The sequence below is a fragment of the Pagrus pagrus genome, assembly GCF_965226575.1.
Source record: "Pagrus pagrus genome assembly, chromosome: 21".
Taxonomy (NCBI): Eukaryota; Metazoa; Chordata; class Actinopteri; order Spariformes; family Sparidae; genus Pagrus; species Pagrus pagrus.
In genome coordinates, this window is record NC_140208.1 from 510,966 (window position 1) to 526,876 (window position 15,911).

The 15,911-nt window shown below is 46.6% G+C and overlaps 1 protein-coding gene across 1 annotated transcript; it reads right to left on the minus strand.

The window, feature by feature from the left end:
- Positions 1–2,922: 2,922 nt before the first annotated feature.
- On the minus strand, positions 2,923–15,810 carry ptenb (phosphatase and tensin homolog B). Its single transcript, XM_084342191.1, has 9 exons — positions 15,678–15,810; positions 13,704–13,788; positions 13,219–13,263; positions 12,406–12,449; positions 12,066–12,304; positions 11,602–11,743; positions 8,310–8,476; positions 7,489–7,734; positions 2,923–7,011 (listed from the first exon to the last, which is right to left on the minus strand). The coding sequence occupies exons 1-9, from the start codon at positions 15,754–15,756 to the stop codon at positions 6,823–6,825; spliced, it is 1,236 nt and encodes a 411-aa protein (XP_084198317.1). The 5' UTR covers positions 15,757–15,810; the 3' UTR covers positions 2,923–6,822.
- Between the last annotated feature and the right edge of the window lie 101 nt (positions 15,811–15,911).

Consider the following 15,911-nt stretch of genomic DNA (forward strand, 5'->3'; position numbering starts at 1 on the left):
CTCCAGTTGTTCAGAGCAGGCTCAGTAGTGCTGCTGCAGTGCATTGTGGGGGAAGCGATTATCATTTCTGCCAAGTCACTGGTGGATGAAATGCAAAGCTGTTAGTTTAAATAAAGATCTATTTGAATGTATTTCAGTCTCAGATGAAGGGTGAAGCGACGACGTCCTCAGTTCATCGTGTTCCTCGGGATGAAGTGATGACACCATCAGCCTTCGCTGGACTCGGTTTACTGATGATTAGCTCATGCTAGCATGCTAACACTGCGTCTTGTTGTCTGTTGTTCAGACACTGAGATGTGTAGCGGTGCAGCTTCATGAATAACATCAAGGTGTGAGCAGAATACAGCAGATAGATGAATCAATAATTAATAATTATAAATATTAAACATGCTGTAGTGCAGCAGTGAGTACAAGTGAGCAAACAGCTCTACAGATGACATCTGCACTCAGCAGTGAATACGAATATATCTCAGTAACATACAATTTCTGTCTTTAATAAATGAAGTAAATAAATGTTTTCATCTGAAACACACATTAATGCTGTCATATCTTATTAATGAAACTTGAAGTGACGTTGGAGACGTATCAGCTGGAGTTTAAAGTGTCAGTCTGACACGTCTCTGTTGGGTCGATAGCGAAGAAACTAATGAAGCAACAGAACATAAATAATGACAGCAGAACCATCAGACGGGTCGGACCAGCGTCTTTTACTAAATATCTTCAAATGTTAAAATGACAACAAACAAACAAGTTCACAGGTTTCACATTTCTCCACAACGTAGGTCAGTAAATGTGTGAAATAAGGTGTGAACACATTAACTCCTCATTAAATGTCCACAGTTTAATTATGAAGCTCTTCATGTGTTAAAAACGGTTAGCGGTTGCTAACAAGTGTCTGAATGAGACTACAGAGGTTGTCGGGGACATTAAACGTCCTCACAGCGAACACAGAGACTCGTCTCCTCACTAGTCCGTCTTTACAGGCCCACTTTAGTTACACACTGTTCTCACTGACTTTACAACTTGTACATTGATCATTTTATAGAAACCTGGATAGTAATTGTGCAGTAAGACGCTCAGTGGTGGAGACGTTTGAGTCATGTGACCGTGATGTCGTCGGTTTGTAGCCTAGCATTAGCTTTTTACTGCTACACGTTTAATTTATGTTCATCTGTGGAGATTATCTGCTGAACAGAACCTGAAGGATCAGAAACAGGAACCAGAGAGATGCTAACTTCAGTTAGCTACAGACAGACGGCGTCCTGCTGCTCTCTGTAGGCGTTCGCAGTATTCATGTAGGAGGCGTTCGCAGTATTCATGTGGGAGGCGTTCGCAGTATTCATGTGGGAGGCGTTCGCAGTATTCATGTGGGAGGTGTACGCAGTATTCATGTGGGAGGTGTACGCAGTATTCATGTAGGAGGCGTTCGCAGTATTCATGTGGGAGGCGTTCGCAGTATTCATGTGGGAGGTGTACGCAGTATTCATGTGGGAGGCGTTCGCAGTATTCATGTGGGAGGTGTACGCAGTATTCATGTGGGAGCCGTTCGCAGTATTCATGTGGGAGGCGTACGCAGTATTCATGTGGGAGGTGTACGCAGTATTCATGTAGGAGCCGTTCGCAGTATTCATGTGGGAGGCGTACGCAGTATTCATGTGGGAGCCGTTCACAGTATTTATGTGGGAGGCGTACGCAGTATTCATGTGGGAGGCGTACGCAGTATTCATGTAGGAGGCGTACGCAGTATTCATGTGGGAGGCGTACGCAGTATTCATGTGGGAGGCGTACGCAGTATTCATGTAGGAGGCGTACGCAGTATTCATGTGGGAGGTGTACGCAGTATTCATGTGGGAGGCGTACGCAGTATTCATGTGGGAGGTGTACGCAGTATTCATGTGGGAGGCGTTCACAGTATTCATGTAGGAGGCGTACGCAGTATTCATGTGGGAGGTGTACGCAGTATTCATGTGGGAGGCGTTCACAGTATTCATGTAGGAGCCGTTCGCAGTATTTATGTGGGAGGCGTTCGCAGTATTCATGTGGGAGGCGTTCGCAGTATTCATGTAGGAGGCGTTCGCAGTATTCATGTGGGAGGCGTTCGCAGTATTCATGTAGGAGGCGTAGGCAGTATTCATGTAGGAGGCGTTCGCAGTATTCATGTGGGAGGCGTAGGCAGTATTCATGTAGGAGGCGTTCGCAGTATTCATGTGGGAGGCGTTCGCAGTATTCATGTAGGAGGCGTTCGCAGTATTCATGTAGGAGGCGTTCGCAGTATTCATGTAGGAGGCGTAGGCAGTATTCATGTGGGAGGCGTTCGCAGTATTCATGTAGGAGGCGTTCGCAGTATTCATGTTGGAGGCGTTCGCAGTATTCATGTAGGAGGCGTTCGCAGTATTCATGTAGGAGGCGTAGGCAGTATTCATGTAGGAGGCGTTCGCAGTATTCATGTAGGAGGTGTAGGCAGTATTCATGTAGGAGGCGTTCGCAGTATTCATGTAGGAGGCGTTCGCAGTATTCATGTAGGAGGCGTAGGCAGTATTCATGTAGGAGGTGTTCGCAGTATTCATGTAGGAGGCGTAGGCAGTATTCATGTAGGAGGCGTTCGCAGTATTCATGTAGGAGGCGTAGGCAGTATTCATGTAGGAGGTGTTCGCAGTATTCATGTAGGAGGCGTTCGCAGTATTCATGTCATTTATTAATGAATTTATTTTGAATCTGATTCTTGATACTTTGGCAGCGTTGTTGTTGTGACGTGTCAATAAAGCTCATTTGAATTGACTGACGGCTCTCACAGGAGGACAGGTGAGTGTCACAGGTACAAACTCTCAGTTCTCATGTTTTCCCTGATGACGTGGAGGCCGCGGTGAACTGGCTGATGGGAGTCGTAGTTTTTAAAATAACACAACTGTGAGAAACAGCAGCAGATGTTTATAAATAGTTTATTCACTTTACAGTGTTTTTATTTCATTATAAAACTGAAGACAACTGAGGAGGAGAGTAGGAGGAGAGCAGGAGCAGCAGGAGGAGGAGAGGAGGAGGCGGAGGAGGAGAGGAAGAGGCGGAGGAGCAGGAGGAGGAGGAGCAGGAGGAGAGCAGGAGGAGGAGGAGCAGGAGGAGAGCAGGAGGAGACGCGGAGGAGGAGGAGCAGGAGAGGAGGCGGAGGAGGAGGAGAGGAGGAGGAGGAAGAGGCGGAGGAGGAGCAGCAGGAGAGGAGGAGACGCGGAGGAGGAGGAGGAGGGTCACTGTAACATGAAATGTTGATCCATGGTGATACAGGCCGTTGCTATGGTGACTTCTGTTTGATTGATTACTAAATGAACAGCTGACAGTCGTCATGAACAGAAACACTGAGGACCGATGACAGCTCTCTGCTCCAATCAGAGACGAGCACAGAGACCACACCTGTCCTATGATGTGATGCTTTATAATGAAAGTGAGGGGGCGGGGCTTAAATAGTGGCCATTTTGAAATGTTTATCACCTTCACACAGGTGTCCAGTGTTTCATCAGCCCGACGGACTGAAACGTTCCGTTTAAATAAAGTACTGTTTTGAAGATTGAAAGACTCGTCCTGTTGGACAGGTGGGACAGGTGTGACAGGTGCCGTTGGACTCGGAGCAGAGAGCTGTCCTCAGGTGGAGGTGCGGTCACACCTGCCGTCTCTCATTCACTTCAATGAACCAACAAACTGAATTTGAACGTTCAGCAAACAGAAAAACTGACTGGGTTTGAAATGTGGACGCCATTATTGTAGTTTTTTGTACAGGATGACACTATCAGACTACTGTGACATCACTTCCTGTTGCAAAGCTGCTGTGACGGCACCTTAAAAAGAAGAACGAGCAGGTTGAGTCCAAACTAACATGAAGACGGACAGCGAGCTTCATTCTGGCAGGTTGGTGATGAGATGTAAACAGAGAGGCGGTTCTGACTCGATGACTTAAAGGAGTATTTCTGGGTTTGTTTACAGATTCTGGACCTGATTCACTTCAGTGGAGACAAAAACATGAAGCTGCTGTTCTGAACGTTCTGCAGCCGTCTGGTCTCTGAGCATTTTATCCTGTTTCTGTCACTTCCTCTTCAGTTTTCTGACTTTCTGGATCAGGAACCAAGAACATCAAACTGAATCTGATTTGAGGAGAAAATGGTCTTTTTCTGAGTGAACACTGGTTCTGTTAATTCTGTTAATGTCCAGATGGACGTGACAGCCGAAGGACGTGTTATCTGTGACCATCAGCTATAAAACGGTCAAAGAAAAAGATATCGAGCACCTGAAGCAGTCAGAGACGTGGACAGCACCTGCCTGGCCTCAAATACCTGAAACCCGCTCAGTCCAGACTGGTGTGGCGATCAGCACCGGCGCTCACCGACGACAGCGAGACGACTCGTGCTTAAAGCCGAACATGGACCTGATTTTCTTTTAAGGTCAAGCGAGATGATATTTTTCATTCTGTTCTGAACCCGCCTCTGAAAAGGAAGTTGTGTTGACCAATCAGCTTGTTTGACACACGCTGCTCAGATTCTGGTGGCCGAGGGATCGAGTCTCCCAGAACACCAGAACCAGACAGATCAAACATCTTTACCATGATCGCGCCCAATGATCAGCTGGTTCCGGTTCTTGAGTCGGCACCAGTTTGCAGACGTTGTGTTTTCAGCTCCACGCCGGTCGTGTCTACACGGGTTGATGACAGGAAGTGAGGCCGGGCCTGACAGCACCTGACAGGACTCGGGACCGGAAGCGTGTGTGGACAGACGGTCACAGAGCTGCTCGGCTCACAGATCAGACTGGATGAACGCTTGTGGCTGGTAGCGAGCGCCACAGATGGACTACAGGCTCGGCATCAGCACAGGCTAGCTTAGCTTAGCACCGTAAAACCCAACAAGATGAACTGTAGGCGCAACAAGCCCTGGTTAGCTGTTAGCACGATGCTACAAGAGGCAGAGTGTTACACAGGGACCGGTTCTGAGTCCATTCCATTTCTCCTCCGCTGACACAAAGTGAGTCGACGTACAAGAACCTGAACTGAAAGGTCCGATTCACAGGAAGATCTTTTAAATCCTCAGGGTCAAGATCAGAACCACACGTGCCTGATATCATCATCACTGACCCAAACCGACCCGCGTCACTGACTCTGAGTTCAGACACAGTTCTGTCTCAGCACCACTGAGGACTTTGTGTTTTCAAGCCCCGGAGTTGGTCCTGTGTGATCAGGCTCTTTACCGGGCCTATTGGGTCGACAGGAACCTCAAGACCCAACCGCGGAGCCAATGGCGGGTCGTAGCACCAAATGTTGAGACCAAAATCAGACATCAGAATGAAACTTCTACCTGCAGCCAATCAGGAGGCTCCAATCACCCAGGTGACCAAAGACCAGGAACCAGTGATCAGTTCTGACTGATGATGGACTTAAGACCAATCGGATGCTGATGTTCTGTCCATCTGTGACCTGCTGACGTGAAGCTGAACTGTAGGAAGTCTGAAACCAGACACACACACACACACACACACACACACACACACACACACACACACACACACACACACACACACACACACGCACGCACACACACACACACACGCACGCAGGCACACACACACACTAGCGTCTCTCGGTCCGTCTCGTCTGCTGCTGGTCACCAACAGAACAGCAGCTTCAGAATCGAGCGGTCCATCCTTTACAAAGCACAGACTCCGCCCACCTGGCATTCCAGGTATAAAAACCAAGCGCTCAGCAGTTGTTGCCTCAGGTGGTGTCGGGCGACAGAAGAGATGATCTGACTGACAGAAGCAGTAAAAGTATTTGTTCACAGTATTTGTACTGCAGCCGGGTTTCAACAGAACCTCTCTCTTCTCCATCATCACATTCAAACCACAGGCCCACACTTCTGTCTGTGTCAGACCAGCTCCAACTGGTCCACACCCGGTCCACACCCTGTACAGACCAGCTCCAACCGGTCCACACCCGGTACAGACCAGCTCCAACCGGTCCAGCTCGGTCCAAACTTGACTCTCGACTGGGACGAAGGTTTTTAAAGTAGGTCTGGAGTTTCGTCAGGGTCAGAAGAGTCGGACCACTCCTGACTGACTAACACTGGCTGGTTTACACCAACTGGTCCGAACCAGTTCAAACTGGTGCAAACCGGCTTAGTGCGATCCAGTCCGGTCTGGGGATTTCTGAAGACCTTCAAAGGTCCAAATTCAGTTTGTGTTGAAGTTGAGGAGAAGGAAGCTGTGACAGATGAACCAATCAGATGGTCCAGATTTAATTTATTGAAGATTCAGACGTTCATCAGCTCACCAGTCAGACCAGTTTGGACCTGAGCTCACAGAGAGAAGAGTCAGCTTCGCTAACTGAACACTGAAGAGGGAAGAGGTGGAAAATCAAGATTGGTCTGCATGAAGTCTCTAGAACTGGTCATGAAGAAGGACACAGGGGGATTGTGGGTATTTATCCAACAAACATGGTGGTGTGGTCACTAAAGAAGTCTACTTGTCTTTCACTTTGTTTATATTCAAGTTTTATTCTTAAAAATCTCCCGTCTGTCCATTCATCCGTCTTATTGTCCATTCGCTGCCCAGGCCCCGCCCACAAGTTTAGCCCCGCCCTCCTCACCTCCGACAGCCATGTCATGTGATTGTCCAGCTGAAGACTGGAGGGGCGGGGCTTACAAACTGACCTGAGCTCAGTGTTAGCGTCCTGCAGGTCAGCTCTGGTCCATCGCTTATATTCCCCGTTAGCTAACACGCTAGTCTTTATCTGGGGTTCATGAGTATGTGTACGTACATACTGTGTGTGTGTGTGTGTTTGTGTGTGTGTGTGTGTCAGACTTTCGTGATCTGATTGTGATGGTCATCTTCAAACGGCTCGTTCTCTGGGTCCGAGTCTGTTGTGTCGGAGTAGCGGTAGTGATCCGGTTCGTTGTCGCTGACGTCTGGCGTCACCGAGGCCGACGTGCTGCTGGCGTCACAGTTAGCTCCTTCTTCTACCGTCTTAGTGAAGTACAGCTTCACCTGAGGACGACAGAAACGGTGTTAGATTCAGACGTGCACCTGTGGGTGGAGTCACTCCTGACGCCTACAGACATAAAAGCTGGCTTAGCTTAGCTTTCATAGCTGAACCTGTTAGCGGAGCTCGACCTCTGACTGCTCTGGATCTCCTCACAGCAGACGTTTCCAACATGGCTTCATCTGACAGTAAAATCATGCCATCAATTCAAAACTGCCTGCTCGTGTTCCCTCCACCGTATCGATTAAATCCTCATTGATCACATCTGATCACGAGAGGAAGCACCTGCTTCTCTACGTGTTCGTCTGACTGCAGCGTCTCCACACGATGACACTCGCCATCCTCTCACTCTGACAGCTCGCCGTACAGAAACTACTAACAGTGCTGCTGTTCAGTGAACGGACCATGAATAAAAACCACCGAGTGAAGTTCTGATCTTCTTCTTCTTCTCTGTATGAACCAGGTTAACAAGGCGGCGTTACCTTGAAGTTTGGGGAGAAGTTTCTGTTGGCCTTGTCCTTGTTGGCCTTGTCCAGGTCGTTCTTGGTCAGCGTGAGAACCAGGAAGTCTCTGTCATTGCTGTCTCCTCCCGTCATCATCCCCAGGTTCTGCTGCGTTCTGTCAGACGGTTCCCGCAGGGACCCGGCACTGCCGTTCTCCAGCCTGTCCAGGTTCTCCTCCGGGCCCGGGATGAAGAACGTGTTCACCCAGAAGTGGAACATCTTTTCCTAGAAGGAACGACACAGTCTGAGGTCACGACTACTTCCTGTCACACTGTCTGTTCCTGATCTGAACCACCGGTTTACCTGCACAGGCTGCCATGTGTTCAACAGACTACTGTTAGCTGGCTGTTAGCTGTTAGCTGGCTGTTAGCTGGCTGTTAGCTGTTAGCTGGCTGTTAGCTGGCTGTTAGCTGTTAGCTGGCTGTTAGCTGTTAGCTGGCTGTTAGCTGTTAGCTGGCTGTTAGCTGGCTGTTAGCTGCTAGCTGGCTGTTAGCTGTTAGCTGGCTGTTAGCTGTTAGCTGGCTGTTAGCTGTTAGCTGTTAGCTGGCTGTTAGCTGCTAGCTGGCTGTTAGCTGTTAGCTCACTGATTTACTGCTGCTGTGATGAAGCAGTTCTGGTCACAGACCGTCTCCACCTCCTGCACAACGCTCACTATCATGATAATATCGTCATCATGACTTCTTCTGGCCACGATAATCGTCTAGTGAACATCTGATATCCTGACAGCCCTCACCGATTTATTGTAGATAGATTTAATAAATGTAGCTCCTCCTCCTCCTCCTCCTCCTCCTCCTCCTCACCTTCTTCATCATCTTGTTCTGCTTGTGGAAAAACTCCACCTTGATGTCTCCACACACAGGAAGTGGCTGTGGGAACTCAAACAGCATCAGTTTGTCTTCTCTCCTGGTGTGAGTCGGGTTAGACGTGTGGATCTTCACCTTCAGCTGGTACACCACGAACTGAGGGTCTGAAACACACAGCGACACGTTACTGCTTATCACACTGTTCAGTGTTCCCGCGAGGATGGAGTTGTAGCAGTGGAGGTGAGACCCTGCCGGCACCAGAGGGGCATAACAGTATTATAACACAACAATAACTTGTTGTTCCTAACCAGTTATCTAACAGTGTTAATTTAAATGTAATGACATTTTCGATGATGAAACAACTTACATTTATCACGTTTATTCAAGGGAATCCTGTCCAAATAATATGTAGGCTGACGTTAATATCTCTGAAGGAGTCTGTCAGTAACTTGAGATTAACAGCTTTCGCGTGTCACAATGGCCCTCGCACATAGTAATGCTGCGTTCGAGACAGTAGGAATTTTCCAACCTCCTACTAGAAAAAGTACACTGGAACGCCACTCAAAGTCGGAGTCCTTAGTTGTGAACTCGGCACAAATCTGGTCGTTGTGGTTGTTGCACCTGCTAACACTACTGAGCATGGGTGCAAAATCCAGCTGCTGAAATTGGTTTAGTAACGTTGGGTCGGAGGGTTTTCCCCCAAACACCTGCTAATTGACAGCGCTGAATAAAGTTTATTGACGGAGGAGACAGATTGTGGTTGACAGAGGGAGATAGCTAGCTTGAAAAAAAATAATTTCCGTGAGGAAAACATCGCCTGACATTTAAATTTGAATTTCCATTTGCAATTAAAATCTGAAGAAATCTGGATGTATTGCTCATTTGTAAACACAACACTCATCAGTCTATAGGCAAGAATCTAAAGCTTTATTGATTTATTGGGGGGATCTGTTGCGTGATAGCGGAGCGGAGAGTCAGCAGCTGGATTTTGCACCCACGCTCAGTAGTGTTAGCAACAAACAAACAAACAACAACCACAACGACCATTATTCATTGTATTATTATTAGGGCCGGGACTCGATTAAAAAAATGTATCTAATTAATTTTTGGCTTTGTAATTAATTAATCGAAATTAATCGCATTTTTAATCGCATATAAATATTTGACCTGAGAACAGTGAGAAGCAATTTTTTTCATATGGGTTTTAGTATACCATTGAATAATGACTGAATACAGAAGCTTAAGCAACAAAACATTGTTTATTTTTTTTCAAGGTGGTACTTAACCAAGACCAACAGACTAGGGATGCAAATTATCGATTAATTCATTAATCGTTAGTTGATGGACCTTATCGATCGATTAACGATTTCCTGATAAGATGCAATTTTCCTGAGAACCTAAATTTAAGGGGAAAATTTAAGCTGAACATTCCTTATACAGGACTCTGCACTAGTGTGTTAGTTTATTTTTAGAGCACAGCACAATGAAACATGTGTCAGTAACACGTTATTTGGTAAATGGTCTTTCCTGCCACTACACTATGATGATTACTGTATTTAACTACTTAAATCACAGTAGCATAAACTGACTTGTTGAACTCAGCCTGATGTAAACATTAATAAAACACAGGCAGCGCTATGTTTTCCCTGTGTGATGTTCAGGGACAGGTCAGGACAGTCTGAAGACAGAGAGCTCTGAGGTTGAAGTCTTATGCACCGTGAGACAGTGACAGGTCTGTAGGCTACCTACGTCCTGACCACACGTCAGCTGTTCAGCTGCAGCAGAGGAAACTCCGCTGTTCTCAGCTCCACTGCGACGAGCGCTTTTTAAACAGTAGCGACCGGCTGAACTACGGGAGGATCCTGTAAACCGGCGCTGATCCGGTGTGTTTATCAAAGCTTGGTCGCAGTGCTGAGGCACCGGGTCGGTTTGAGCTGCGTTCAGGAGACATTAAAACTTTATAGATCCATGTGATCAGTGTCGGCGGCTAAATAATTGTGCTCCAGTATAATCGGTACGCCTGAAACTCATCCAGTGAGAAATGTTCCGCGGTGCAAAAATAAGTGCGATTAAAATGCGTTAATTTTTTTTTACGCGTTAATTTTTGTGTAATTAATTAATCTTAATTAACGCGTTAAAGTCCCGGCCCTAATTATTACATTTGTGGGAAGTTATTGCAATAAAGATTTTCACTTCCCCACAAACGTAATAGTTATTATGTTTGTGGAAAATGTATTACATTTGTGGGTTTATTACAATAAATGCTGCAGACCTTTATTACGTTTGCAGAAATTTTTACATCGGCGAGCGTTACACCCGACTTCACAGAGAATCAGTTATCTGACGCCACACAACAATGGGAATGGCACACATCTGGGAAGCTTGGAGGTCGGAAATCGGAAATTTCAACTGGGAAATTCTGACCTCTGATTTTGTCTGAGGCCGCTCCAGGAAAAGAAAACAAACAGTGGAATATCTACAATCTTTGTATCAAGATGGATCCTCCAAATGTTGTTTATTTCACAGAAACGCCTGCAGGCCTTCGTGTTTCCTTGCTGTTTCTATCAAATGACTGCGTTTGCTGTAGCGTTACTGTGCGAGTCACGTGAAGTTGCAGGACTGTTTTCCCTTCGGCGAATGATAATCCTGAATCTGTGATCAGTGTTGCTTGCTTCATGGTTGACATGTACCCGGTGCTTGTTAAAATCGCTGTGCTGACATTATAAAGTAAGCTCAAAGTTTCTCGTTGCACCTTCTCCAAACCTGGCGCTAACGTTACCTCCGTTTTATGCTGAGAGACGGCGCATCACCTGCATCAACCGGTAACGGTATATCTGGATGATATGTATGTAGCGAAGGAGACCGCTTGCAAAGTTTCTTTGACAGAGACAATGATAGTTGCCAAGCAACCAAGATAATATGACAATAGAACCATGGATACTGGCTGCCGTATTAAAGTTCATTATTCTAACAGCTGCAAGAAACAGTGTAACAGGCTTCAAGGTCTCTATAGGTGGCCTGATGCGGTTCGTGATTTATTTTCATAAATAAAACAGGTGTGTGACTGACCTGGACGTGAAGCGTCCAGCGCAAAATGATATAACGTTAGTTTCTAAAGAGACAAGACTCTCCACCTCTCCTCTTTTCAGCAGCGGCGGTCGTATTTCAGGTGCATATAGGGGAAACACTGCTATTACACTGCTTATTACAGGTGGACAGACAGGTGATCAGACAGACAGGCAGACAGGCAGACAGACAGACAGACAGACAGACAGACAGGTGGTCTTACTGCAGGTTCCTCCAGTGAACATGGGGATGGTTTCAAACAGCATCTTGTGGAAGAGCAGAGCTACAGGTTTGTACAGCAGCTGGTTCCTCAGCAGGAAGCTGTAGTAGATGACATAACGCCGCTGACTGGGGATGGTCACACCCTGCACGCACACACACACACACACACACACACACACACACACACACATCATTTAACAAGCAGTCCATCATTTTAACCAGCTTTTCTTGTTTTAGGTGTTTTCCTTATGAAGTTCTGTACAGGAGACGTGTGATACAGTTTGACTCACATTCTGTTATGAAGTCATCAGTTTATCAACGTGTCATAAAAAACATCACAGGTGTGTTAACAGATTTCTACTGGACACGTTCTCCTTCTCTTCTCACCTCACAGGTAACTGTCAGACATTTAGAATATGTACTGCAGTACATGTACTGCAGTAAAGACAGATGTGGTACAGGTACCTTCTTGTCGCGCGTCCGGACCTCTCCGTAGAAGTCCAGCGCCTCCTGTGCCTCCTGAAACTTGCCCCGGTGCAGCAGGTAGGCGCAGATCATCACGCCTGTCCGCCCTTTTCCCGCCTTGCAGTGGATGGCGGCAACGTGCTGCTCGTCCTCGCTCAGCCAATGATCCAGGTCCTCACAGAACGGCTTGATCAGCTCCAGCTGTGGCGGGTTGTGGTCCTCGAACGGATACTGAGCCACTGACAGAACCACACAGACCACGTCATCAGAAACCAGACCAGAACCACAGAACCACAAAGACCACGTCATCACAAACCCAGAGCCACAGAGTGAGTCTCACCTCGACAGCTGAACTTTGCTGTGTCATAATGTCGCTCTGCACACCTGTGGACAGACAGACAGACAGACAGACAGACAGGTGGATGTTATCAACAGATCAACAGGTGACTTCATGTCAGGGTTTCCCCCAGAAAACTTGTTAAGCCCGGTGGTAGGGTGGCCCACCAGCGGCCCACCAGCGGCCCACCAGCGGCCCACCAGTGCCCAAGCGTGTTTTTTTGTGTCAGGGGCCTGACCCTGACCACTGACTGATGGCAGCGCCCTATAGGTAACAGATTCATTAACGGAGTAGTAGAAGATGGAAGGAGTGACTCCATAAGGCTTAAGATCAATGTTAGAAGTTGACTGGAAATTTGAAAATATGATCATTATCATGTGTTATTATAAGACATTTATGTAACACCAGGTCTTACAGATTGCACTCTTGAAATGCTGTTCAACCAACCACAAAAATACATTAATAATAAAAATACTGTTTAGATAAATAATATCAACTGTCTGTCACGTTAACGGCTACGAGGTCGACGTCGACTCGGTGCGTTCCTCTGGGTCAGCTGGTGAAGCAGCGGTCTGATGAGCATGATGTCCGTGACATGTCCCGTTATGCGCGACGAAGTTGTGACGTTGTCAGGTGATGAAAAAGACACCTGATCACGTGTTGATGGAGCGCAAGACTGATTTAAAAAAATTAATAAACGATGGTTAGCTTGGCGGGGGGTCAAGTAAGACCTGGCGGCCCGCCAGGCTAATAATACACTGGGAGAAACCCTGATGTGAACATTAAGATACTGAAATGATCAGAGTCAGTACTCACAGGTTGTAGATCTTATAGTGATTCTTGTGCTTTGAGTCTAAAAACCTGAAACACAGACAGACAGGTAATCAGACAGACAGACAGACAGACAGGTTCAGTTTGAAACAGCTCATCTCTTTATTCAAAGTTATAACACAGATGTCAGGTGTCCCACAGTCTGTGAACGCATCATGAAACAGACAGCTCCATCACAGTAAACCTGACGGAGTGTTTGTTGTGATGCTGTGATTGGTTGATGGAGACAAACAGCAGGTGGAGTTAATCCTCCAGTCGGTGCCATTACACCACAGAAGAAGAAGAGGACACAACAAGACGACTCTGAGGTCAAAAATGTTACTGTGTTGATGTGAGGAAGGCAACAGCCTCATCATCATCACTCTACACACTGATGATGGAAGTCACATGAATGATGACATCATCAGTCAATCATGAAGTATTTATTTATTTTGTTGTGTTGACAGACAGTGGAGGAGGCGTGGTCTTACCGTACGACATCATCGATGTTGTTCCTGTAGACGCCCTCCAGACGCTCTGCGGGGAAACCCATCGCTATGATGTTTGGATAAATATCTGATCACAAGTTCAGGATCAATAAACAACAAACTGAACAAACAAACGATTACATGTTACTGCCCTCTGGTGGTCATGTGATGTCACAGAGACGCTCACTTCATGTGTCGACCAGCTGATCTGAACATACTCAAACTGCAGTCTGACATTTAGTTCATTTTAGTTCCTTTCCTACATTTCCCACAATGCCTCTCACCGGGCTCTGTAGCAAGCTGGTTAGCTTAGCACTCAGACAGAGAACAGGGGGAAGAGCTAGCCTGGCTCTGTCCACAGCGCCACCTGCTGGCAGCTGTGTGCTGCCTGTGGCCAAAACACTGAACACTGACAAGACGTGGTTTAACCTCTGATGGTAAGAACTTACCAGAACTCAGTTCTGGTACCAGAAGACTTGTTCATTTGTTCCACGTTTATCTTCAACGGCTGATCACCTGTCTGTCTGTCTGTCTGATCACCTGTCTGTCTGACTGTCTGTAGATATCTCAGGTCTTCTAATATTAACAGGCAATATAAAGAAACGTGTGTGATGGGGCTGTAACAATGTGGATCGATAAAGTTTTTAGTGGTCTGATCGATCTGAAGTGAGACATTGATCCGTCTCATCCTCTTTAAGATGGACCTTTATTTTGAAATGTGTTTAGTCTTTTATAAAAAGGTGTTGGTCGTGTTTCCTGTTTGTTAGTCAGTTTAAACTTCTCTGAGCTGCTCACTTATTTATTTCACTGTCACCTGGTTCAGTTTAAAGATGATGCCCTCTCATATGGACCACTGAGCCGAGTCCAGCTCACATGGTGTCAGACTGACTGGTGCTGTGAAGAAGCTGCTGGTTTCCTCCCAGTAACTCAAACTGCCTGTCAGCCATCTTTGTTTGGATTCAACATGTTTTCATGTTGCAGAAACAGATTTTACAGAATAAATGTGATATCTGTAGACCTTCTCTCTGAAAACAGCAGGATGACGTCATGATTCATTCTGTGACGACACACAAACGAACAGAGAAGTTTAAATCAGGTTTAAACTGGATGATATTTATTGAATATACTGTCTGTGTGTGTTGTATTGTGTCATTAACTCGGAGCTGAGCTGTAACTGTCCTGTGCAGGTGTGCAGCTACCAGGTGTGTCTCAGTCTGCTGCTGATGCAACGCCACTGACACCTCTGTTAGCTTAGCCTGTTAGCACCTCCTACCTTCAGCGCTGCTCCGAAGAAAAACACATAAAGCAGCTCACACAGCTGACTACTATGTTTCTGTACCGAGCCGTATGCGACGTTACCAGGTACTGTGTAGAGAAAGGATCCAGTACTCGCTGTACACCATGTACGATACGAGATAAACGCCTGCTATCGCTAGCTAGCCACATCCAGTCACATTCTCCTGTAGGCGATAAACCGCACTACGGACTCCGTTGAAAAAACTACTGATTTAAAGCAAACTTGCAAATATGCCAACAAAGACGCAAATAAAAGTGAGAACATTTTACTAACTGGTAGAAACAGCTGGAATTAGACAAACACCAGCCTGTAAAGAAGAGCACTTCTGACATTTAACATATTTAAGGAGTTGTTCTCGCTGATAGCTTCTATTGACGTTGCTGTCTTTGATTCAGTCTCAGTCTATGAGCACTGAACTGTTTCTAAATGTTGGGATTATAATACTGCAGTTTGGTTGTTTAACTAATGCCTGCCCACCGATATGCAGATTATCTCTACATGTCTCACATTGTTATTTTCTGTGAGCAGCCTGTTTGTCCACACATACAGAATCAATAAATCATGAGATTTTTTAATGTAGTTCTGCAGAACGTTGGAGAGCGAACAAGCTAGCGCTAGCGATCCAGGCTAACCACGGCCATTGGCAATAAGAGCAAAACAGCAGGACAGGGAAAGGATACAGGTCAGGTCCAGGTCGAACCCGTCCTCCTGGTATCTCCTTTTATTCCTGCTGACGATTTCCTTGATTAAGGCAGCCATGATCGATGTGTCTGCGGAGGTCCGAGAATGATGAGGAGCCGCCTGTATCCTCCGTCCTCACCCCGCTCCGGAACCTCCGCTGTCTAGTTGCCAGGGAGAGAAGCTAACTGGGACAGCTAGCCCGGAGCTAGCTAGCTAGCCAGCAGCCCCCCGAT